General features: G+C 52.0%; 4 protein-coding genes and 1 pseudogene across 4 annotated transcripts in view; 2 read left to right on the top strand and 3 right to left on the bottom strand.

Moving 5' to 3' along the window:
• The window catches only part of LOC149359308 (uncharacterized), a 95,932-nt gene extending 90,173 nt beyond the window's left edge, over positions 1 to 5,759 (bottom strand). The window contains exon 1 of the mRNA XM_089571571.1: positions 5,229 to 5,759. The gene's annotated coding sequence lies outside the window, so the exon portion shown is untranslated. The remainder of the gene's footprint in view (positions 1 to 5,228) is intronic.
• LOC149359309 (uncharacterized) overlaps positions 4,604 to 24,036 on the top strand; it is a 49,488-nt gene continuing 30,055 nt past the window's right edge. Inside the window, exon 1 of the mRNA XM_089567635.1 lies at positions 4,604 to 4,966. Within this exon, the coding sequence (XP_089423761.1) occupies positions 4,955 to 4,966 (12 nt within the window). The 5' untranslated portion in view covers positions 4,604 to 4,954. The remainder of the gene's footprint in view (positions 4,967 to 24,036) is intronic.
• On the top strand, positions 9,998 to 12,758 carry LOC149359310 (uncharacterized). The gene is made up of 3 exons (XM_089569019.1): positions 9,998 to 10,135; positions 10,197 to 10,315; positions 10,833 to 12,758. The coding sequence occupies exons 1-3, from the start codon at positions 10,003 to 10,005 to the stop codon at positions 11,727 to 11,729; spliced, it is 1,149 nt and encodes a 382-aa protein (XP_089425145.1). The 5' UTR covers positions 9,998 to 10,002; the 3' UTR covers positions 11,730 to 12,758.
• Positions 11,932 to 13,875, bottom strand: LOC149359311 (uncharacterized). The gene is made up of 4 exons (XM_089569020.1): positions 13,652 to 13,875; positions 13,472 to 13,588; positions 12,795 to 12,851; positions 11,932 to 12,695 (listed from the first exon to the last, which is right to left on the bottom strand). Exons 1-4 carry the CDS (start codon positions 13,734 to 13,736, stop codon positions 12,061 to 12,063), a joined length of 894 nt encoding a protein of 297 aa, XP_089425146.1. The 5' UTR covers positions 13,737 to 13,875; the 3' UTR covers positions 11,932 to 12,060.
• On the bottom strand, positions 14,590 to 16,680 carry LOC149359312 (uncharacterized; annotated as a pseudogene).

A 24,036-nucleotide genomic window follows, 5' to 3' on the forward strand; every position in this document is an offset into this window, starting at 1 on the left:
ATCGCGCCTGAGGGTACCTCTCCTGCTCGGATGCGTGCAAAGTTGTACCTCGTTATAACGAAGTTGCAGGGGCCCGGCGATTACTTCGTTACAGCCGTAGCTTCGTTATAGCCCGTGTTGACCGAGCTTCGTCATTCCTTCGTTATATCCATTATTTCGTTATAATCCTTTTCGTCACACCGAAGATCGGCTGTATCTTATGTTTGCAGAACTTTAAAAATAATTAAGAATTAAATAAATAAATAAACACAAATTACGTGAAGATTCGAACTGCTGCCCCACAAATTCCGTGAAGATTCCAAATCCTGCCCGTACCGGTCCGGCTAAACAACGGGCAGGAAAAGACATGGCACAAACGTAAAGGACGCATACTCGACGCTATACGTCCGTGTACCTCTCTATGCAGCTGCTCATCTACTACTATACCCCCGCTCGAGAACCGAAGGACTGCGCGCGACGGTATCGGGTCAGCCATCCGCCCCCTTCTCGCCGCAAAAGAACGAAATAAGGCAAAGATAAAAACCAGAAGTGAAAAAGCGGGGTCTGCTTGAAAGGGAACGTGTCAAGTGCCTCGTCGGCAGCCGCAGGAGGCGACAACGGCGGCTTATCTCTCCACCGAGGCGGCCCGCGAGCCGCAATCTCGCTGGGCGGTTTGGACTAGCAAGGCGACCCTCCTCCCATCCTTCACAGCTCCTGCAGAACTCGAAACCACCCTTCTGCAACGCGCAAAATTCAACCATTCGCCGAAGACGCGCATACACATTGCTGGAAACGATAAAGGTTTGTCTGCCCGCGGTGAATCCGCCTGCGCGGAAAACTTTTTCCGACGCGTAGTAGGGAGCTTACATGTACCAGAACGTGATAGATTTCTCGCATGGAGCGAGGCTGCGAGTATAGTAAACTTCTGCGCACATGCTGCTCGAATATAGTAAACTTCTGCGCACATGCTGCTCGAATATCTTCCATTCGTGACACCTGCCTGATTTGCTCACAAAATCGACGCAAGTGACATCAACGGTGGCTCAGTGGTAAGACGCTCGTCTACCGAGCCGGAGTACCCAGGTTCGAACCCGACCGCGGCGGCCGCGTTTCGATGGAGGCGGAACGCAAAAGGCGCCCGTGTGGTGTGCGATGTCAGTGCACGTTAAAGATCCCCAGGGGGTCGAAATTATTCCGAAGCCCTCCACTACGGCACCTCTTTCTCTCTTTCTTCTTCTTTCACTCCCACCTTCCTCCCTTCCCTTCGGGAACGGTTAAGGTGTCGGCCGAGATATATGAGACAGATACTGCGCCGTTTCTTTTCCTCAGAAACCAATTTACCAATTTTTAGTGACCTCAACCAAAAAAAAAAGTCTAGGTGGTGTTGCCTCAACTCAATCCGGAACTTGTGTGGACTGCTCCCGCTTTTCACCATTCCTTGCTACCTTTTCCGAGTTCTTGGGAGCTGCCGTCACGGTACCTCGGAAAGCTACAACCTCACGAGGGCTTGTCACAAACCAACTGATCGACACCAGTCTCCAGACCTGTCAAAGCAGGTACGACTCGACACCACCGAACAGGCATGGTGTTACTGAATTACTTTTTACGGCGATTTGAAACGTGATGCATTACTTTTGTAGTCAAGTAACCTGGCATTGCAATGAATCACGTTGGGGTAGTAATTTAGTAAAAACAATCAATTACTTATGAAATTACTTTTATAAAAACGGAATGCTGCTCTTTATGCCGGCAAAGCTTTGCTCTCTTTTATGCCAGGTATAGCGCACCTCGCACACAAGAACGACGCGCGGTAAGCCAATGCCAGTGTAACGAAAGGAGTGCGACTCGCAAGCAGGCATGCAGCAACATGTAAGGCTATACAGATTAGTTAGGGCTGTCTTAGAGACAAATTGGCGCATGTGTGACTTCAAGGCGAGTCAGGACCACGTCAGGACAGCTTGCAGAGGAGCTCCCACGGTTGCATCGACCAAGGGCACTGCGGTTAGATGCTGCGAGGTGCGGAAGGGGCTCGTTTCTGTCTTGGGCGCAGTGAAAGTGTCGAGTGTTTGGCTGTGATTCTGTTTTCTTTATTTTGCTCGCATTACCTCATCTTACTAATGGGCCGAGTTATGGTGAGAAAAAAATGGGAGGGCGGGGTGAAATGTTAGCTGAAACAGAATACGGCGTGTCTTGTACTCCAAATCTTTGAGAAGTAGTGGCTGATGCTGAGTACAGGCTGAACGATGTGGCGCACAACTCAGCGAGCAAAGTAATTTTAGATTTTGCGTCTACTGAGTAGTTAGTGCGAGGAATCGCTGCATCACCCACAAGTGCACGCAGACGACGAATTGCTGCAAACGAACAGGGCGCGTTTACCGGCTGTTGATCACCTAAGGAGTTCTGCGATTTTTAAAAATAGGCTTTTCGATTCCGGAGAGCGTTTTTTTTTTTCGGCAGAGCATAGTAAGCGGTGTGGCGCATTAGAATAGAGCTAATACGTGCTAACTAGTACGCTGGTTAACTTATATCGAGTAGTTCACTTTTAACTATTACTGTTACTCTCCTTATTTAGTAAGAGGCGTGCAGCCCACCTATGCAATATCCATATCAGTTTCTAGAATTTCGAAAACGCAGTTACCCTCGGCGCTATGGCCCAGCAAAGTTTGGCTACATCGCACCAAAATATACGCGCTTGCGAGAGGCTTGCAGGCAAAGCAACCTCTCCAGTGCACGTAACACGTCGAAGCAGCCAAAATTTGTTGAGCCACAGTTCCGAGGGCAAGAGTAATTTAAGACAATAGCATTACGTCTCGAAAGTAATTGTAGCGTTATGTCTTTACTTTTTGCAGGCAATAACTGGGACTGTAAATGATTAACATTTGCGCGATTCTTTAGGAAAGTAATTAGTAACGTAAATGAATTATTTTCAAAAGTCATGTTGCCATGGATGCTACAGAAGAGGCACCCATTTGAGCGAGGCAGACGCACTCAAGCGAATACACTCTGAACGTGAACACTATCTCTGTGAGATCATATCCATTCGAAAGCCTCGAGATCGACTCCAAGTGTGCGGACGCCTGGCCTCTGTACACAAGCAACACCGAGGCCCAAGCATGATCTCCATGAACACGACGCCGCGCAATGCTACCCTGCACAGTACGTAGCCCCTCTGCCAAAAGTAACCGAGCAGCAGGTTTTTGCTTCTGAACCGTATAATGGAGCCTTAGTTTACGGCACCGCTGAGGACACTGGGTTCGCCTCACTTTACACAGATTCAGAGCTTAAGGGCTGCGTCAACAACAGATGTCAACAACAAAGAGCTATTTTAATAGTCCATGTATAGTAGTAAAACACGCAGCAGAGATGATGACCACATGACAAAAGATCTCGTCGTTACTGTCGTGCGGTCACTTCGGCCAATTTCCGCTGCAGGCCACACAACAGAAGCGCTGGAACCAATCCCCGCCAGCGCATGGCCACGTAGTTCTAAACCACACTGCTTTCCGCTTTCCAGTCGCGTGTTTTCGCGGCTCGTGCCAGGCACCATCGACGCTCCACTCCAGGTGGCGTCAGATAGCAGGCGAAGCGACCTTTGGCTCGGCTCTATAATTAGAGCACGAGACAAGCTCATGCGCGAGACCTTGCCCGGACGGCGTCGGCCCGGAGCGTCGGACCCTGCCGGAGTTCGTTTTCAAAACAGGCACGACACGAAGCCGAGCGCACCAAACAACGCGTGTCGAAAGTTTCGCATTCGCAGCAGCTCTTCATTGGGGAGAGCTGTTCTCACTTTCAATCAGGCGCGTGCACTAAACTGCGAAATTCCACGAAACTACAATTCGATACCGCCAGCACAAGGAAAACAAAAGTACGAAAAGAAGGCGGTGAATGATTGTGGTTTATGTAAACAATCACGGAAGAAAGGGCAGCACCTATAGACAATAACACAAGGTTAACCAAAACAATCTGAGGTGGCTCATGACATTATTTAGTTACCCTTTTTTTGAGATTCTGCAGCTTTCAACTCCACGAACAGTCTGAGTTAAGCCTACGCTACGACTTTAGTGCCTGTACATGCACAAAAAATGGTGAAGTTAAGCTGATTACGACGAACACTCGCGCCGTGTGCAAAATACTAGCTTGAGCCAGCCCTCAAAAATACGTAAATTAAGAGAGAGACGCCAACAATGAGAATGACTTTCGATATCTAAATACAGACATGACGCTAAGAACACGTCTCGGAGAATAGCGGGATTGGCGATTTTCCAGAAAGTCAGACGGCTGCACATGATCTGATCGGTGCTCCACATTGGAACCTCCTCGCCCTCAGCAGCGCCAAAGCCAGCGCCAGAGGCACACTGACCCTAGGTCGAAGGCTGCGCCGTGGGCGCCGCATTCGTCGCTTCGGGCAACGACCACCGCGCACCGACGTCGGGGAGCGACGCACCCACCGCTGGCTGGCGCGGCGGAGTTTCCCCGAGTCTGCCGCCGCCGGACACGCCACCGAACGACCGGGCACCCTTCCCTCGCGCTCCTCCTCCCCCGAGCGTATAGTACGCGGGCGGCAGAACGGAGGACGAACGAGGTGACACACAACACACTCGCGAGCGGACGGAACGAAGGGGAAAAGAAAGAGGCGGCCGCTCCGCCGGAATCGTCGCGCTCGGTGCGATAGGGCGAAGCGATACGGGGCCGCCCGCGTCGACTGGTTAGGTGCTCGAAGGCTGCGACCGAGGAGTAAAACAAAAACAAGGCAACGCAACACTCGCCGCTGCCAGGCGCGTATGAGCCGGCCACGACCAGGAACGTCGGCGGCCGCCGCCGCCTCGAGGCCGTCGTGCCGCCGCTGCAGGCGAGCTTGGGCGCAAGAGGCCAGCTGCCTCAGACGACGGACGGCGGCGTCCCCGGGCTCTCACTCTCCTCGCTCCCAGCACCACGCTCTCTTTCCCCGGGGCACTCCTTCTCGCCCACCTCTCCAATGGCATGCATGGTAAATAAGGTATTTCCCAACGGGCGCCCGTGACTCACGCTCGCCCGGCCCACCTCGTACTTCGCTTTGGGCAAATTCAGGGAGAGCCCCGCCGTTTGCACAACACTTCGGCGGTGGCGGCAGCGATAGCGCGGTTCCTGCGCCGAGGTTCGAGCGCCGAGCGGGCGATCGCGCGCTCCCGGACGCCGCCGCCGCTGAGCGGGGCGAGCCAGCCTGCGCGCAGCGCGAGCGAGCTTTCGGGCGCGTGCCGCCGTCGACTTGCCTGCTGCTGCGAGTCGTGGGAAGGCCTGCTCCTCCTCGACGTGGCACGGCTGGGCCCGCGGCGCGCGAGCCGAGGCTCGTGCGGGGCTCGGGGACGCGGCGGAGTATCCGAGCTTCAGCGGGGGCCTCGGGGTCGCACTCATCGTCGCCGAGCACGGCCACCACCGACACCATTCACGATGCGCGGCGCCAGGGATAGCCCTCGTCGTCGTCGTCGTCGTAACGCGCACACACACGCACCACCGCCGCCGTCGCAGCAGCAGAATGCCACAGATTTACAAACAACCTTGAGCGCTGACGTCATAGGAAAGCCCGTCAGCGGCGGCGGCGCACGAGGGAAAAAGGGGGGCGCAGCAGCCTCCGCTGGAAATAATACGACGACGCCCGCCCGGCGCCATGTCCATGTTTACAGTCGCGAACGGTTCGCCACGAACCCGTCTGCGCCGCCGCCTGACCAGCGCCGAGACGCGGGCGCACGGCCGTGGCGCCATCTGGTCTAACGTTGCGCAGACGCGCCGGCGCCCTGTGTAACGTCGGCCAACAAACGCGCGCTCACCTTGAAAAGGCCTCGCAGGTGCGTCGCCAGGTAGGTCTGGCGTCGCTCGGGTTTGAAAAGCGCAGCCGTAGCTTCAGTCTGCACTTAGTGGTGAAACTGGCCACTAGAACACCAACAACCTAGTGAGCTAAACTTGTTTACATTATTCGATTGTCCTGACACCTGGGCTTGAAAATACTAAGTACTTTTTTCTTGTTTGCGCTTGTTTGCACCGGTTTTTGGAGCGTATAACAGTCGATAAGCGGCACCTTAACCTTCAATTTTAGAAACTTTTCTACACTTGGAACGAGGTTAATAACTTGAAGTCACGCTTGGAGTTCACTTTGACTCGCACTAGCGTCTTCGGCAGGCCCGAGAGATGACGTCAGGTGCTCCGCGCGACCGTGCTCCGCGCCGCTGCTCCCTCGCTCTTTCGCTGCGCACGTCCTTGTCTGCAGCGCGCAGCCACGGCGCTGTGTGGCGTGTCTCGCGAGGCGTAAACAAAGAAGAGAAAAAAGAAGAACGGAGCGGGGTGGGGGTTGACTCGGCGGCGCCGTGGGCGCGCAGCCGCGTAGCAGCTCCCGGAAGAATCGGGCGCTGCCGGCACCGGCCATGCAAAGGTCGGGGGACGTCCGACGGCGCGTTGGCGCCGGCGCGCAACCGAGTTGTCGATCGAAACCGCCGCAGGACCAACGCGCATTCGCGTGTTTGTGCCCGCAGTTAGCAGGCGGTTACCGTTTTATTTTCGGGAAAAGCGCCGTATGAGCGCTCGGGAAAGCGGGCAGCGCGCTATCGGCAGTCTTGCGCTAGCCGCGAGGGGAAGCCCGCAATAGCGGGGCTGACGTAACGCGGGCGTCACGGGAAAAAAATAAATCAAATACACGCGCGTCAGCGAGACCCCACGCTGTCGTACCGCGGCCGAAAACAGCGGCAGCGGTGTACGGGTAGCGAGAGAGGCGAACCGCTTTCGCGTAGCTGCGCTCGCGCTGCCTACAGCTGTGGCATCCGAAGCCGGTTGGGTTGGGCGCGGAAGAGCCTCGGCTTCCACGAAGACGGCTGCGTCCCTCTTGATTGCGAGACGCCTCGCGTGACTGCGGATATCACGCCTTCTCTTTCCGCTTTTCTGTCTGACTGGACGCGTGGGAGCACTACATTTTTTGTTATCGACGTCTCGACGAACAGCTGCCGCCACACGCTTCCGCGTCCGTTGGTGTTGACGCTCAGCTCCGGTCCGTCCCTCTCACTGCAGTGAGTATAATGCAGGGGCTGACGTCATAATCTAAGCGTTAAAAGGACTACCTGGTGTGCTCTCAGACGCGTGCGTCAATGCCTGCGCGCTGCGTCGTTGCGCAACCGTGCGGCCGACGCATGCAGACGCCCCAGAACGGACGCCAGTTATAAACCCGCGGCCTTGTGACCAATACCGGAACGCGCCGAGTTAGAAGCGCCTGGATGATCACAACGCTATTGGGTTTCCTTGAACGCAAGTGGTGTCGCAACTGTGTGTGCTGCGGCACCACTTTCTCTCTCACCTTTTCCCCTTTGCATCCCTTTCCACACTGTGCATTTGAGATAGGAGTGCACCGAGATTAACCAAGTTACTGTGCCTTTCCTCTCCTAAGCTCTCCCCTCAGGTCTAGGCAACCTCCAGGCGATGTGCTGTGCGATGTCAGTGCACGTTAAGATCCCCAGGAGGCCGAAATTATTCCGGAGCCCTCCACTACGGCACCTCTTCCTTCCTTTCTTCTTTCCCTCCCTCGTTTACCCCTTCCCTCACGACGTGGTTCGGGTGTCCACCGAGATATGTGAGACAGATACTGCGCCATTTCCTTTCCTGGAAAACCAATTTTTGTTTGCCGCTCTGGATTAGTGGTTAGCGCCCTCGACAGCTGAGCCGCAGTGCCCGGGTTCAAACCCGACCCCGGCGACCGCGTTTCGATGGAGGCGAAACGCATAGGCTCCCGTGTGCTGTGCTATGTCAGTGCACGTTAAATATCCCAAGGTAGTCGACATTATTCCGAAGCCCTCCAGCATCTGCACCATTGCGGTGGTGCACGAGGGAAAGCAGGTGAACGGGCTCTCGGTAAAAAATAGCGACGCGCTAATGTTGGAGGAAGTGGCGATTGCACTGGCCGCCACCCACTCCGACGCAGCGTACATAATGTCGGGCTCGCAGCAGGCCTGCCGAAATTACGCGCGGGGTAGGATAGCGCCACTCGCCCGCAGAATACTATTGGCATTTGAGAGGAATTTGGATTCGACCATGAGTAAAAAACAGATAGTATGGGTGCCCAGTCACCGGGGGGCTGAGGGGGAAACGAGGCCGCTCACACGACTGTCCGAACGTTCCTTCTTCCGGGTTCCGCTCATTCCCCCGGTTCTGCAGTGGCACTCATACCAATACCGCTAATCTCTTACACGGATATCACAAATCATTTACGCCTCTACGGGAGGGTACTCCAGGAATCCGTCAAGGGTCTCGACAGAACCAAGGAGTGCCACCTTAGACGGCTCCAAACCGGGAAAACAAGTGGACCCGACATTCACGGTCAGTTGTAAATTCTGCGGCCAGCATGTTGACCTGTACTACATGGTGTGGGCCTGCCAGTACAATCCACATATAGCCGTTATAAGTCAGCCAACTTGGGAGGGCTGGGAGGCGGCCATGTCCAGCTCGGATCTGGAGGCCTGCGGCGGGCCCTGGGCAGCGGCTGCCGCCAATAGCGTCCCGGATAGGGACTGTCACCCAGCGCAACGACTATCCCCACATCCTTTTCCCAATTCAATACAGTGTTCTAATAAATTTTATCCTCCTCCGAAGCCATCCTCTTTGATTTTCACCCCCACCTTCCTCCCTTCCTTCACGGCGCGGTTGAGGTGTCCATCGAGTAGAAGACAGATACGGCACCTTTCACTTCCTCAAAAAATTGGCGGGGGCTTAGCTTTGGTTAAACCTGGTAGGTTGCGAAAGCAGGTGTTTTATACTGCATATGCAGCGCCTCTAGTGGGAAGAGCGCGGCGCGCCGTGCCAAGCGGCCGCCGTTACCCGACGAGCAGAGTTGGTAGCCCGTCTCTCGCTCCTGGTATGTCGTCACGCCAAACGTCACTAGCGCCTCTAGCGGGAGGAGCGCGCGCGACGTGCCAAGTGGCCGCCGTTACCCGACGAGCCGAGTTGGTAGCAAGGAGGTTTAGTATAAGCTCCTTGGTTGGTAGCCCGTCTCTCGCTCCTGGTATGACGTCACGCTATAACGTCACTAGCGCCCCTAGCGGGAGGAGCGCGGCGCGCTGTGCCAAGCGGCCGCCGTTATCCGACGAGCCGAGTTGGTAGCCCGTCTCTCGCTCCTAGTATGACGTCACGCCGTGACGTCACTAGGTATGGCAAGACGTCAGGGGTCATTCTAAAGGTCAAACGTGCCAAGTGGCCGCCGCTACGCGAAAGGCCGTTCTTGGAAATAGTATTGCTTTCGCAATAAAAAAATTGCTGAGGCTCAGCTTGGCTAAGCCTGGGGAATGCGAAGCATATTAGTGGCTAGGCTTGGTAATACATGGCTTTCCTTGGTTGAATACTTGGTCATTTTAATACAACCACTAGAAGCCTTCGTCGTGGGAGAAGACAACGGCATGGCTACAGCGGAACGCCGACTAACCCCGAGACGCGCGTTCGGTGAGCGCCTGGATTGCCACGGAAGCCGCGTCTGCCTGCCCGGTGGAGCGAGCGTTTCACCTACACCGAGTGTGAACGCGCGTTCGAAATGCGCGGGTGTGACGGCTAGGGGTCCCACGGCGACGGCGCGAGGTGGAGGCCGGCTCTCTCATCCAATGTCACGTGGTGTGACGTCACGGTGTCACGTGGCGTGACGGCTAGGGGTCCCACGGCGACGGCGCGAGGTGGAGGCCGGCTCTCTCATCCGATGTCACGGGGTGTGACGTCACGGTGTCACGTGGTGTGACGTCACGGTGTCACGTGGGGGTCCCACGGCGACGGCGTGAGTGGTAGCTCTAGCAATATGCTTCGCATAAAATTAGCTGCGGTTCAGCTACTGCTGAACCTGTGTAGAAAGCGAAAGGGCGCGTTAAGTTAGCCTGCTCCGAGCTCCGAGGCGGAGTACTCGAGCGCGACACCTAGGAGCTCAATCGGAGCACAACTTAACGGCCATTTGATTCCCGTGCACGCATGAGCGCGCCACCTGACGTTTCCACCATTTCCGTTTCCGGGCATTATTTCGCGCGCATTTTGACCATGGCAGCAGTCAAGCGCAAGTTACTTAAATTCTTGCTAGACGACGACGAACTCGACGAACTTGACGCCCGTAGGCGCAGGCAGCAGCAGCGGTTTACCTTCATGCTGCAAGCTGCCCGTGTTGCCATTCAAGGTAAGATTCCACTGCTTTATCGCATTACAGAATATTAACTTTCTGCTCTCTTCGTATGAAGACCACAGAATCGCCGAGAGGAGCATCCGTGGCATTGAAGGATACGTACTCAACGTAGTACCTCGGTACACAGACATGCAGTTCAAGGAGCATTTCCGGATGACCCGAAGCACCTTCGAGGTAAACGACGCGATCAATTTTGTTGTGCAGCGCTAAAGAACGACAAACAGAGCACAGGATGGTGCTGTGCTTCACTGTGTGCCGTTCTTGAGCGCTGCAACAGCCTTTAATAACTATAAACCAACAAGCCCAGCTGACAGTTTTGCTACAATTTTGTTTGTCCACCATGGCGAATACGAGTGTTATTAAGAATGCTGTATGATTTGGGTGACCGGCGTCGCGGCCAACCAGTAGGAGCGGGGCAACGAGAGCGGTTTTGAGATTATTTTGGACTGGGCGCGATCCGTAATTCGGCCCCAGTGGCTCCCTAAGCACAAGCAAGCACTAAACACGCTCGTGAGCGCACTTTATGACGGTAAAAGGGCAACACTTTCTATACATTTTGTAACTGCAGTGAGCTAGTATCTTAAAATGCACTGGCCCATTTTGTTGCTGATGAAATTCGTTATATCTAAGTTCATATCTTGAACAGGAGCAGCAACCACTGGACATTCAAAACTTTGTGGTTGCCATGCAGGTGCTGCTGAGAATCACGCAAGAGTGGCTCATCATGGAGAGGGCACCTCGAATACCTCTGCAAACTAAAGTGCTGATGACATTGTGGTTGCTGGGCAACCAGGAATCGTTTCGTGGAGTGGCAGATAGATTTGGGATCAACAAGGGCTTACTGTTTTATCTAACAGATCGCATTATAGAGGTCTGGGCACGTGCTGCAAAAGAACTCATCCGTTGGCCTGCAAACCTGCAAGATGTTGCTCGGGAATTTGCCCGAAAATGGCGCTTTCCAGGAGTTGTTGGAGCTGTGGACGGATGCCACATTGCAATCAAGGCCCCTGAAAACGAACAAGATGCATACTACAACAGGAAGGAATTCCACTCAGTCATCTTGCAGGGTTGCTGCGACAGCAATATGATATTCACTAATGTACACGCAGGCAGCCCAGGACGGATGCACGATGCCAGAGTTTTCGCCACATCTGGCCTTGAAGAGGTAGTAGGCAACTTGCCGCAGAATTTCCATATCCTAGGTGATTCGGCTTATCCCCTGTCAATGGGTCTCATGCGGCCGTACAGAAACAATGGCCACTTGACAACACAGGTGGTCAAGTTCAATGAAACGCTAGGGGCGGCAAGGTCAGTAATTGAGCGAGCTTTTGCTCAGCTGAAAGGAAAGTTCCGAAGGCTTAAGTACCTTGACATGAAACCCACTGTGAGAATGAGCAACTATATTGTGGCATCGTGCCTCGTTCACAACATAATCCTTCAATGCAAAGACACATTCGGTGACGACGACAGCACCATCGAGGAAGAGAGTGATAAAGATACACCTCTTGATGATGAGGACACAGAGCCTGCGGACAGCCACGCTGCAATGAAGAGGGTTTCAATAACACGCTTCCTGTGCAGAAAGTAGTGTTAAGGTTTACAACAGGTAGGGTACTTCCAGTCCCGAAGTACTATGCATGCAAGATGCATCACATGCACAAGCTCTATGCGGTGAAATTATTTATTGTGTACATGAGATGATCATTTTTGGCCAGAAGAACTCTCACTGGCAATAAAATGTTGAACACAGTGTCTGGATGTTTTCTCTGAATAAAAACTAAACCGGGTGGTACTGGCCTGTACCACATTCACTGACTAGAATATAAACTGAGAAATTGCACAGTATACAAACAGCAAACGCATACAAAATGAACAAAGTTTTTGCCCCAACATGACACACAAAAAGAACACCACAAAGTTCACTGCTGCTTATCCAGTGCTGCGAGGCGTTTCAGCATACCCAGTTTAAGCCTCTGCATCTTTAATTGCTGCTGGTATCTTTTTCTTTCTTCATCCTGCCATGAGTGCAAGTTCAGCAGAATTTCCTCCAATACAGCTGCCGGTGTTCGACGACGCTTCGCATTTGGTTTGCTTTTCTGGTCCGGAGCACCATCATTTCTTGAGTTCTTTTCGCAGTGCACAGTTTCTTTTGTCGGTGGTTCATTCATGCTGCCCGGGGTGGCCACAGCTAATGTGCAGGCAGCTGAGGTGGAGGGCTGTGGAAGCTGGCTTGACGCCACTGGAGCCTGGTACTCTATGTTATTTGCAAGCAAGTCATCCATCACCTGAAAAAATGGCCACTCCTTTCTTTCTCTTCCACTCTTCTTCTTGTGCTGGCGGTGCTTGTCATACGTGCGTTTGAGACCTTTGAACTTCGTTTCACAGTCCGCAGCAGTTCGCGTGTACCCGTGCTTGCACATTTCTTCACTAATTTGTTTCCAAATGTCTTTCCTCTTTCTCTTTCTATCACTGAAGTCTTCTTTATGATTCTCATAAGATGAAATCAGGAGAAGTACCTCGGTGTGTACCCAACTTGAACTTCCTTTTGGGAGACCTACAGCATAAAGGAGAGCTACAGCTTAAGCCCCCGCATAAGAGATTAGTAACAGAGCATGAAAACCATTTCAATTCAAAGAAAAGAGGCTTTACTCACTGTTGTAGTTATGGTCGTAGTCATCACTTTCAGCAGTCCAGAGGGAAAACTGGTCCTCTGTAAAAGTCATTCAGTCATGGTGTACATCAGCCTACATCAGGACTCATTTAAGAATTGACGCTAAAAAAGTGACAAAAAGAAGAGGTCTTCGTCGCCCTGTGCGTCAAAAATAGTGGCAGTGAATACCTCCAATAACCGCCTGTGTCGCGAGTACAGCGGAGAATTAACCCGGCAAAAAGTGAAAATTCATATCATGTCACAATTTCTATCACAGTGAAAATGCAACTCATGAAATTTAAACAGATTTCATATATTATAATATTCTCTCAAGAACCCTACTGTTGCAAGCACTTTGGCAAGAACGAGCGTTTGCCTGCACCAAGTACAACGTTTGAAGGAAGTACCGATTTCATGAATTTCCGAACGCGCTTTGTACTTATTTTCGCTAAGTGCGGCGACGTACAACACATCGCGCTCGACAACGTGCCATAAACTTAGCTACAGCTTTACAATAAAGCTGGCTGCGCTACGCCAGCAACACAAGGCAAAAGCAAGAATTTAGATTTTCAACGCAAGATTCCTGCAGTTGTCGCTCGTAACTGCTCGTTTTCTGGAAACAAATAGAACACTCTTGATGACTCAAAGAACGAAACAAGGCATTAAAAACTCATACACACCTGAGTCGTCGCATTGAGCGGTTTCCGCGTAAACATCCGACCCTGTGCCCGCCGCATCTTCGCAAAGCTGAAGTAAGTCAGGTCCTACAGTCGCAGTAGCCGTATCAAGTACGAACCCTGCAAATGCACCAACGATTAAAACAAGGTCCCCGACGAACTAGCAACAGTTTACGTACGTACCTGTGTTTGTGTTCACGACGAGCACAGACCGCGCAGCCATAACTGCCGTTAACCGCGAAAGGCGCCAAAAAGGAAGTAGCACCATAGTACCCGGAAATACGTCACGTCGCCAGACGAAACCAGACCCGCGCTCCCGCACACCGTCGTCGAGGGCGGAGCGCGTAGAGCGCGCTCTGCAAACACACACCGGAAGTCGGTTGTGGTCGTTTAGCTTACTTGGAGCGCACTCTGACGACTGGAGCGCGCTCGAGTCCTTTAACTTAACGCGCCCAAAGCTACGGCGTATCGGGCAACTATATGGGGATTGGCGTCTGTAACGCTGAGTGCATTCCGGACACTGGATAGGCAGCGCACCCACCCTGCCACTGTGGTACGTGGCAGTTAATGGTTGATCGAGAGAGTTCGCTCACCCAATGAACGTTGCGGCCTGCCGCGTGTCTGCCACAACGTTGTCAGCGCTCACGCATGCAGCCCACATCTCTTTCTAATCACCCCACGTTCCTATAAGCGCGATTCAGGCGTCGACTGATCCAGGGAGCCAGTTATGCGCACTTCGTTCCCTTAAAAATCATCGCAGTCTAAAACGTCAACACCAACGCCAATGAACTCCGACGGCCTATGGCTGCAGTGCCGTGTTATTGCCACAACGTTGTCAATGATAACGCATGCGGCGCACATACATCTGTCACTACCGCCACGTAGCTTAAAGCACGACCGAGGTGTCCGTTGTCCCAAGGGGCCAGTTATGCGCCTTTGCTTTCGAAGCTCCCGGTCTTCACCGGTTCCGACGTAGCTCCGGAGCGGCTTAAGGTCAAAGCGACGGTGTCGGCGATCATCATCATCAAAACTTTTATTTCCACCGAAATAAAACTTCTTTTTGATTCACCCCCCCCCCGGGCACGCAGGACTAAGGGAGCCCTACTCAGGAGCCTCGCAAACTAAGGACTGGTGAAGATACATTGTCGCTTCACGGCCTCAGCCGCCAGGCGGACGACTTGTTACTGTTGAGCGAGGTCCTCGCTCCGCAGCAAGGACTCCCAGGTTTCTTTTATGCGAAGCATATTGCTAGAGCTACCACTCACGCCGTCGCCGTGGGACCCCCCGTGACACCGTGACGTCACACCACGTGCCACCGTGACGTCACACCACGTGACACCGTGACGTCACACCACGTGACACTATGACGTCATACCACGTGACACCGTGACGTCACACCACGTGACATCGGATGAGAGAGCCGGCCTCCACCTCGCGCCGTCGCCGCGGGACCCCTAGCCGTCACACCGCGTGACATCGGATGAGAGAGCCGGCCTCCACCTCGCGCCGTCGAACTGTGTGTCAACCAGTGCGGACAGTGGTGTATCGACTCTGGTGCACGAGTTAAACTGTGCTTCAATCAGTGTGGACGGTAGTGAGTGTAGTAGTATGTCGACTCGTTTGGAGCGTCGGAATGCCTATAGACGACAAAGGCGCGCCATGGAATCCTCCGAAGAACGAGAGCACCGGCTGGAAGAGCGTTGTTTCTAATACAACCACTGAATGTCCTTGTGTCTCATACTATAAAGAGAAGTTTATTGACTTCCAAACGATCAGGACAAAAATCTCTGCCTCTCCCGTAACCGAGAGTACAGTAAGCATGAAATGTTTACGGGCCTAATGTCATCTCGGAAGACACCCGAACCGTACCGTAAAGGAAGGGAGGAACGCCACCACCCGTTCGGCGCGATGCCTTGCCCTTTGAACGCAGGCTTCCGTGGCAATCCAGGCGCCCACCCAACGCGCGTCTCGGGGTTAGTCGGCATTCCGCTGTAGCCATGCCGTGTCTTCCCCCACGACGAAGGCTTCTAGTGGTTGTATTAAAATGACCAAGTATTCAACCAAGGAAAGCCATGTATTACCAAGCCTAGCCACTAATATGCTTCGCATTCCCCAGGCTTAGCCAAGCTGAGCCTCAGCAATTTTTTCTTCTGTCTTTCGTTCGGCGCCCGAGCTAACAGCACATTCCCATAGTACGTGGTCGAGAGTGCCCCTCTCTCCGTACGTTATGCAATATTGGTCTTTCTCCTCTTTCGAGATTGTTACGTATACCTAGAAGGGCCTTATATGATTTTCCCCTTGTAATCTCCGCGCAATTGCCTCCTCGTCTCCGAGGGAATGGTCGGGCGGCGGATAGACCCTCCTGCTCAGCTTATAATGTTCCGTTATCTCGTCATATGAAATCGAGCTATCTTTCATGTCTATGTGAGAGGGCTGCTCTACGGCCTCCCGGTAATAGAGAGCTCGGGCAAGCTCGTGTGCAGTCTCATTTCCTTCAATAGACTCGTGCGCTGGAATCCATATTATTTCTATGTTACGTTATATCGGCCTCGCCTCGAGGACGCGTTCGGCCTCTTCCGAGATTCTTCCTTTCCCGAAGTTCGTCACTGCATTTTTGCTGTCACGCAAAATCGTCGTGGCCTTCGAGGGCTGTCGCCAACTCTTCCGCCGCGTTGGCATCTCTCGTACCGCTCGAAGCCGCTACCGTTGGTACTCCTGCCCCGTCGACCACCGCGAATACAGCCACCTCGTGCTGTCCGCACGCCGCGTCTACATGAGCCACCAGGTCTGCCAGTCGCTCCCTCATCTTCCTCTCGTAGGCCTTATCCCTGTGTTCTCGCCTTTTGTTGTTATAGTCGGGGTGCATGTTCCGCGGCATAGGTGGGACGCATATTTTGGCTCTGATTCCTGCCGGGATGCTTGCCATCTTGTGCGTGCTACTTTCTGGCCGGATTCCTACCCATTCGACTATTGTCCTGCCCGTTTCAGACTGGCCGAGCCGTTCTAATTGGGATATTCTCACTCCCTCTGCCAGCTCAACCCATCCATTGCGTACCCCCATTTTCTCAAGCCGATCCGTCGACGTGGATATGGGGAGTCTCAGAGCTCGCTTGGCGCATTTCCTTAATATTCTACGTTCTCTATTTCTCTCTCGCTCATTTTAGGTACGGCGTCGCGTAGCAGATCCGACTTATTACGAACGCCTGCGACATTCTCAGAAGATTCCTTTCTCTTAGTCCTCTCCCTTTTACCGCTACCCTCCTAACTGTATATGTGGCTAATTTCTTTACGGTGTTGGTGTTGTTGCCTTTCTTGTTGATAAACATGCCTAGGATCCTCATTTCCTCGACCCTGGGCACTGCAGGCCTCCCACCACCACTTTAATTTCTACTTCTCTCTTGTTCCTGCCGTCGCTATTACACACAAAGAGCTCTGACTTCTGCGGTGAGCACGCCAGGCCTCTTTCGACCGCGTACTTCACCACGACGTCTGCTGCCCTTTGTAGACTCCACTCAATTTCCGCGTCGCTTCCGCTATTCATCCACGTGTTTATGTCATCCGCATACACGCTAAATTTTAGATCGGGTATCTTGTTCAGCATGGCCGGGAGACCTCTCATCGCTATGTTAAATAGGAAGGGGAACAGTACGGCTCCTTGCGGGGTACCTTTACTGCCCAGCCATATATGCTGGGAGATCCTGCATCCTGGAATTTAATCACTGCCTTCCTCCCTCGGAGAAAGTCCTCCCTCTGAGCACCGCCTCGTGTCAGACGTTGTCGAAGGTCTTCGTGAGGTGAAGACCTAGGATCACCTTGGCATCTAATCCTTTATTGTCTATAATATCATGTTTGCGCCTGAGCATTACATCGGGCGTGCTGTGCTTAGGTCTAAAACCAACCATTTCGTGCGGCCACAGGTTTCCATCTTCCATGTATCTCGTTAACCTCGTTTGCACTACGTGCTCCTTCCCCGGCTTGGGGATGAGAACAACCTCTGCCATGTTCCCATTCCTCCAGCAATTTGCCTTCCTTCCATACTTTGTTCATGTATCGCGCAATCGCCTGTATCGAGTCGTCGTCTAGGTTCCTGAGTATGACATTGGATATTTTATCCGGGCCAGATGCCGAGTGAGTCTTTAGCCCAGTGATAGCAGCTCTGATCTCCGCTACCGTAATGTCTGCGTCTAGCTCTTCATTTTCCACTCCTCCATATTCTGTCTGTCGTACTTCCGTCGCGTCCCCTATGTAAATGTCCTTGAGGGTGTCCATCAGCTGTTTGTCCACCCCCTGGAAAGCATGTCTCGCTTTCACCCGGTTAACGCTCGCTGCCTGTTTGGATGCGCCTGGGTCGAGGAGATGCCTCAGTATATTCATCGTCTTTGCTAGGCTCATGCCCCTTTCCATCCCGCCGCATCTGATGTACCAATTTTCTTCGTTTAGTTTTATCGCATACGTTTCCATTTCCTTGGTGTGTCTGGTTAGCGAACGCCTTAAGTTTCTGTTCCATTTTCGTGATCTGAGTCTTCTCGAGCCTTTCCTTCTCCTTCCACATGCTCATTAGCTTGCTGTCCGTTATCTTCGGTGCATCTACCCCTTCGGCTACAGCTTCCGCATCCCTGGCATCTTCCCTCAGTTCTTTTGCCGAGTCTCCTATGTCGCAAATTTCCTTAACTTTATGGCTTCTGCGAATCACCCGGAATCTGTCCCACTCCACGACTCTCGCCTATTTGAGTTTGCGCAGCTTGACTCCTTCTCCTAGCTTCGTGGCTACGATGAAGTGTTCACTACCCAGATTTTCCCTGGTGTTTCCCATTCTATTCTGCCTGCACTTTTACGGAAGGTAAGGTCCTGCGCGGTGTATCTGCTTACACTGCTACCGACTCAAGTGGGCGCACACGGGTCGGTATTAAAGGTTAGATCGAGGTTTTGGGGCTCCTCAAGAAGTCTGCCCTTCGGATCTTGCCTCGCGTACCCCCATTCCTGGTGTGCCGCGTTAAAGTCCCCCACGATCACTAACGGGCTCTATCCAGCCAGTTTGATGGCTTTTCTAAATATCATTCCGAATTTCAGTTTCTTCTGCTTCGGCTTGCTGCAGAAGTTACGCAGAAATATGCTTTTCGCTCTCTTGCGTTCCGTAATCATTTCTATCGTTACCGCTTCTATGTCCTCCGTACTCACGTCGTGATCTAGGGTTGCTATATTCCTTTTGACCAGCGTGTCCACTCTGCATCCCCCCCCCCCCCCCCCCCCCCCCTATCGCTACTGGAGCTTTGGTATACGGCCAATATGACCTGACTTCCGCGGTTACCTGCAGCGCTATAGCAATTGATTTGTTCCCTACTTGTTCCACATGCTGCTGCAATAGCGCTCGCTTCCGTTGATACCCACGGCAATTCCACTGCCAAATGGCGGCGTTCTCTTTCATATTTTGAGTCCTGTCCACTATTCACAAAAATCATTTGCAAGAAATGCTGGTTATACAAGAAGAAGCTGGAAGTGTGCGTGGCATGCGGCCGACTGGGACACAGAGACGACGTATGCCCGGACCCGACCTGGAGCAGGGACATAGGTGGACCCCAGTATGCCAGCTGTGCGGGGGAAGCCCACATGCCGGGTGACAGCAAGTGTAGGAAGGTGTATAGGAAGCCCTGCGTTTCGACGAAAAACGCAACTAGACGAGAAGACGGGAAAGACGGTGCAGCGCAAGAAAAGGACGGGCCCGAGGGAAAGTCCAGATCCGGCGCCAAGAACAGATCCGGGACGCCCTTGACATCCCGGTCCTGGGCGAGACCCACGGACCAGAAGGAGTTCCCGAGCCTGCCGTCCAGGAAGGACCCGAGACTTCGCAAGACGGCGCCCGAGAAAGCGGTAAGCTTCGCGAGCAAGGTCTCCCAGGCTAGCCCAGGAACAGTAGCGCTGAAGAAGGAAAATGCAGAGTTGAAAGCGAAGATAGGGATACAAGAGGAATTACTCAAGGCAAGGAACGGAAATTGTGGAGCTGAGGAAAATGATAGCAGAACTAGTAAACAATAAGCCTAGGCCGGTGGCACCTCCCGCGCAAGCGATAGCGCAAATACTACCGGAGGCAAAACCGGTGAAAGAAGAAGCAGAGGAGGAAATGGATACGGGGGTGGTTAGACCCCCTTCGATAAAGCGAAAGGCGGGCGAGACCGACCCCCTTGTGACGATGGAGAGGAAGCTATCGAGTAAATTTGGAAGCAAAATTGATAGGCTGGAAACGCAGATGCAGGACGAGAATGTAAAGTTAAACGCTCTAGGGGACATTAAGGATTCAATGGACAAGATCCTAGCGGCATTAAACGGCCTTACTGAGAGGATGGCGAAAATGGAGAACGGAGTCGGCGAAATTCGAGGAACATTACGTCGTAAAGCTTTTCGCTTTAGAAATGCTAGGTCTAAAGTTAAGAGACAGGTCAGAGTGGATCAGGAATCAAACACGGGTTAATTACATTCTAGTCTAAATCAAGAGGAAGAAATGGGCTTGTGCATTGCATGTGATGCGAAGGCAAGGTAACCGCTGGTCCTTAGGGTTAACGCAGAGGATTCCAAGAGAAGGAAAACGTAGCATGGGGCGGCAGAAAGTTAGGTGGGCGGATGGGATGAGATTAAGAAGTTTGCGGGGATACGGTGATCGCAGCTAACAAAGGACAGGAATAACTGCAGAGGCATGGGGGGAGCCTTTGCCCTGCAGCGGGCATAGTCAGGCTGCTGCTGCTGCTGCTGACGATATTGCACAGCACACAGGCGCCTTTGCATTTCGGCCGCCACGGCTCTGTGACGGCCGTGGCGAAGGGAAGAATGCGAGCGAGCCGCGAGGGACTGCACCAACATGGCGAAGACAGCATGGAAGAAAGCGGCGATGGCGCGACGGCAACATTCCTTGCTCGTGGCCAGCCGAGGCCGAACGAAGAGGCGTTCGCAACAGGAAACAAATTTCCTGATTCGCGTAACTTTAGCGCAGCTTTACAAGTGGTGGGCTAGTTGTACTCGATGTGGACCGTGATAAACGTGATTTCAGACTGCATATGACAAAATGCTCTGTCAGAGTTTGAGCACAAAGCGCGGACTTTGCACCGGTGCGCCTGCTCTTGAAAAGGTGCAAATATCGGTGTAGGCCACTGAAATCTAACAGTTTATGTGCCACACTTGCATGTTTCATTCATTGTTTGGAATAAAACGTGAAGGTTAAAAACGCTTGCAATGATCTATATCATTTTGAATCAATGGTGGCAGCTTTGTGCCTATCGCCTGAACGTATTGGCCCGTCTTCGTAACATAATCTTGAGTTAGACGTTTCAGAAACCGCGGACGTCTTAAACGGACGTCTTAAAGAAGTTTCCGAAAGTCATCTTGCCGTCGACGTATATGAGACGTTTCATTATAGCGCAAGACATGTGAAGCCATTTCGAGCTGTTTCAGCACGTTTCTAAGACGTTCTGTGTTTTGTGGGTAGTTTACCTGCAATCGCTCTATTTCCTCTGTTCCAGCTCGGGTGCTTCCCGCAGCCATGGCTGATGCCGGAACTAGCAAAAATCTTTATATTCCTTCCTTTTCCCTTTGAAATCATCGAACTGCATGGAACCTACGACACTGCTGACTACTTCTGTTGACAGCCTGTTGAGATCCCTAGAGAAGACTTTCTGCGTTCCACTGAACATTTCGTCTCTGTTGTCGAGCAGTCAGCCAAATCGAAGGCATATTCCCTGACTGAAATATGAGACCAGTGCGGATAGACTTACAAAGCTGCTGCGGATACCATCGCCGCTAGCAGCTGGCATCAACTACAAGTTCCGTTCCCCAAGTTAAAATAAGGAACTAGTGTGCTCGCAGAAGTGAAATAGGAACTGCGCTGAAGGCGACATCATCCTTTGAAGTTCAGGAAACATAGTGTCGACGCCCGGCCCTTTGTCTACGCATCGTGCTACTGGCTCACGTTGGCCACCATAGTAAAGACCAAGCAAATGTTGCGCAGAAAAGTGTGTTGCCCACAAATGGACCAACTCTGTACAAAAACAATCCTAGTCTGCAGTCCGAGCCACAAGTGACGAAAACAAAACACGCCAAGAGCCACTCATCATGACCACTCTCCCTCTTCGGAAGTAGCTGGTGACCTCCTTCAGTCAAGCAAATACCCAGCAGCATGTTCTCATAATTCCAGTAGTGGAGATGATCCTGTCAACATCAGGTGAGCAAATCCTACCAAAGATTCGAAAGATGTTAGCTTTTTTGGCCATATGGGATGTGGCAAAGTCGAACAGTTGGCTGTCCGTCATCATCATCAAGGAGGGAGCGGAAAGCATATGTATGTGAATAATTGAATATAGTCATTCGGCATGAACAAAAATTTTAACAGGACATTACATAAGTTGAAAGCGAAAAAAAATTGGCTGTGGCTTAGCTAAGGTTAAGCCTGGATATCTCGAAGCGAAAAACTGCGGCGATGCTCGTGGTTTAGTTTAAGGTTATACTTACGGTTACATTTAGGGTATAGCTTTCTGGCTTTTCCGAAACGTATTGTCTTAGGTATACAAAGTTTGTACGGAGGCGGAGAAGGAGACACGCGTGTAGTGAATACGGTGCTGTCTTAGAAGGTTGCTTTAGAGACATGTATTGTGGTGTGCTTTCCTTTCGGGTGTACGCCAAGATATGAGAGACAGGCATTTGCCTTCCTTAAAAGCAATTTTCATTTCATTTTCTTTAAGGCCCTTACGGCGTGGTTCGGGTATCCGCCGAGATATGAGAGAGACAGGCGTCGTTTCCTTTCCTTAAAGCTGCAGTGAACAGGAATCTGAACTCGTCTTTTTGCCGCGGGAACTCAATCTACACGTTCCGAGCATTCTTAGAAACTGCGATTTATTGCCCTGTGTGGCCGATCTCCTTAATTAAATTGAATTAACGTCCGGCTCCCGCCTTTTCTTTTTGAATTCCCCGTACGGTGGACGGAGTCGACCAACGCGTGGAGTGCCTTTCACCCAGTCCCGTGGCGGCTTGCCGCTCCGCCATCGGCGGAGTAATACGTAGTAATCCGTAGTAGCAAATAGTCCGTGCGTATTTTATTTCTGCGGGCTTATTTTGCGGCTATATTACCTGCGAATGAAACTATTTATTCACGGAAACCTAAAAAACAAAATAAAGCGAAAGCAAAGCTTCCACGGAGCTGGCTGAAAGGTACTCCACGCGTTGGTCGACTCCGCCCACCGTACGGGGAGAATTAAAAAAATAAAGGCGGGAGCCGGACGTTAATTAGATGTAATTAGGGAAATGGGCCACACAGGGCAATAAGACGAAGTTTCTGAGAATGCTCGGAACGTGGAGATCGAGTTCCCGCGGCAAAAAGACGAGTTTAGGCAATACCTCCTAGTATTGCTATGAGGTATTGGTTCAGATTCCTCTTCACTGCACCAATCGGGTGTCCACCGAGATATGAGAGTTTCCTGGCGCACTGTTTGCCTTTCATGTATTTTTTTATTTGTGATTTTATTTCTGTCATGACTTTTTTATTTTTGTTTGTGTCAGCGGCGGCGGCGGCGACGGCGGCCACCTGCACCGTGCGTGACGTCACTCGGTTTCGCGTACGCGCAGAAGTGGCAAATATGGTCTCCGGCTCACGCGAAGCGCGGTGTTGACTAGCCTAGTGAAGCTTTTCGCTTCAAAAACAAGAGTACACAATGTTCATTCGGCAATACAGTTACGAAGAAAACAGATCCCGAATAACACAGGGAAGGTACCAACAAGTAGCGCTGAAAAATATACAAGTGCAGGGGGAGGGGTACATGAGGAGGAGTTGCCAATGCGTATAAATTTCGGCTTACGATAAAGATGATCTGTAAGTAAACTCTTAAATGAATCCGATCGCGCTGAGTTGCTATGGGGTTGCAGCTCTCCGTTCTTCTATGGCGAATGGCAGGAGTGACTTATTGGAGGCATTCGTAGAAATATGTAGACGCTGAAGACTTTAACTGTTAATTATATGGTGTGATGCTTTGTTAGGCGGGAGGAAAGTGTGCCGCACAAGTGAGAGTAATTGTAGTATTGCTTACGGGAATGGCAGAGCTGGGCAATTTTGCGAAGACAGACGTGCTATTTAGAAACATACCAGTTGCAAGTAAGGTGAATTTCCACAGCCGCAAGAGAACACCTTACTGGCCTGAAGCCAACGGAACTGCGGGGACGTTCACGACGTCAGTGGTCAAGCTCATTCAAACATCCTGCATTGAGAACAAAGACTTGGCAGTGCAACTTGACGGACGCCTTGCAAACTACAGACAGACAGCCTATCTAACTCCAGGGCAGTCCCCTAAAATGAATAAATAGTGTTTTTAAAATGGCACGCCCATTTGGATGGGATTACTAGGCAGCTCCGCAATCGAGTAAATACAGTAATGGGTTAGTTCACTCTTCAGTGCCTCATGACCCCCCCCCCCCCCCCCACTGTTTTACTTAATCGTGTCACGTGGTCAGTTTGATACTAACGATGAGGCCGTTGGTGACTGGTGACGTCTGTAAGGTGACTGTCGTCTGTTCCAAAAATGGAGCATTTGCAGCCG

Source organism: Amblyomma mixtum, chromosome 2 (genome assembly GCF_055824585.1).
Source record: "Amblyomma mixtum isolate Tamu chromosome 2, ASM5582458v1, whole genome shotgun sequence".
Classification (NCBI taxonomy): domain Eukaryota; kingdom Metazoa; phylum Arthropoda; class Arachnida; order Ixodida; family Ixodidae; genus Amblyomma; species Amblyomma mixtum.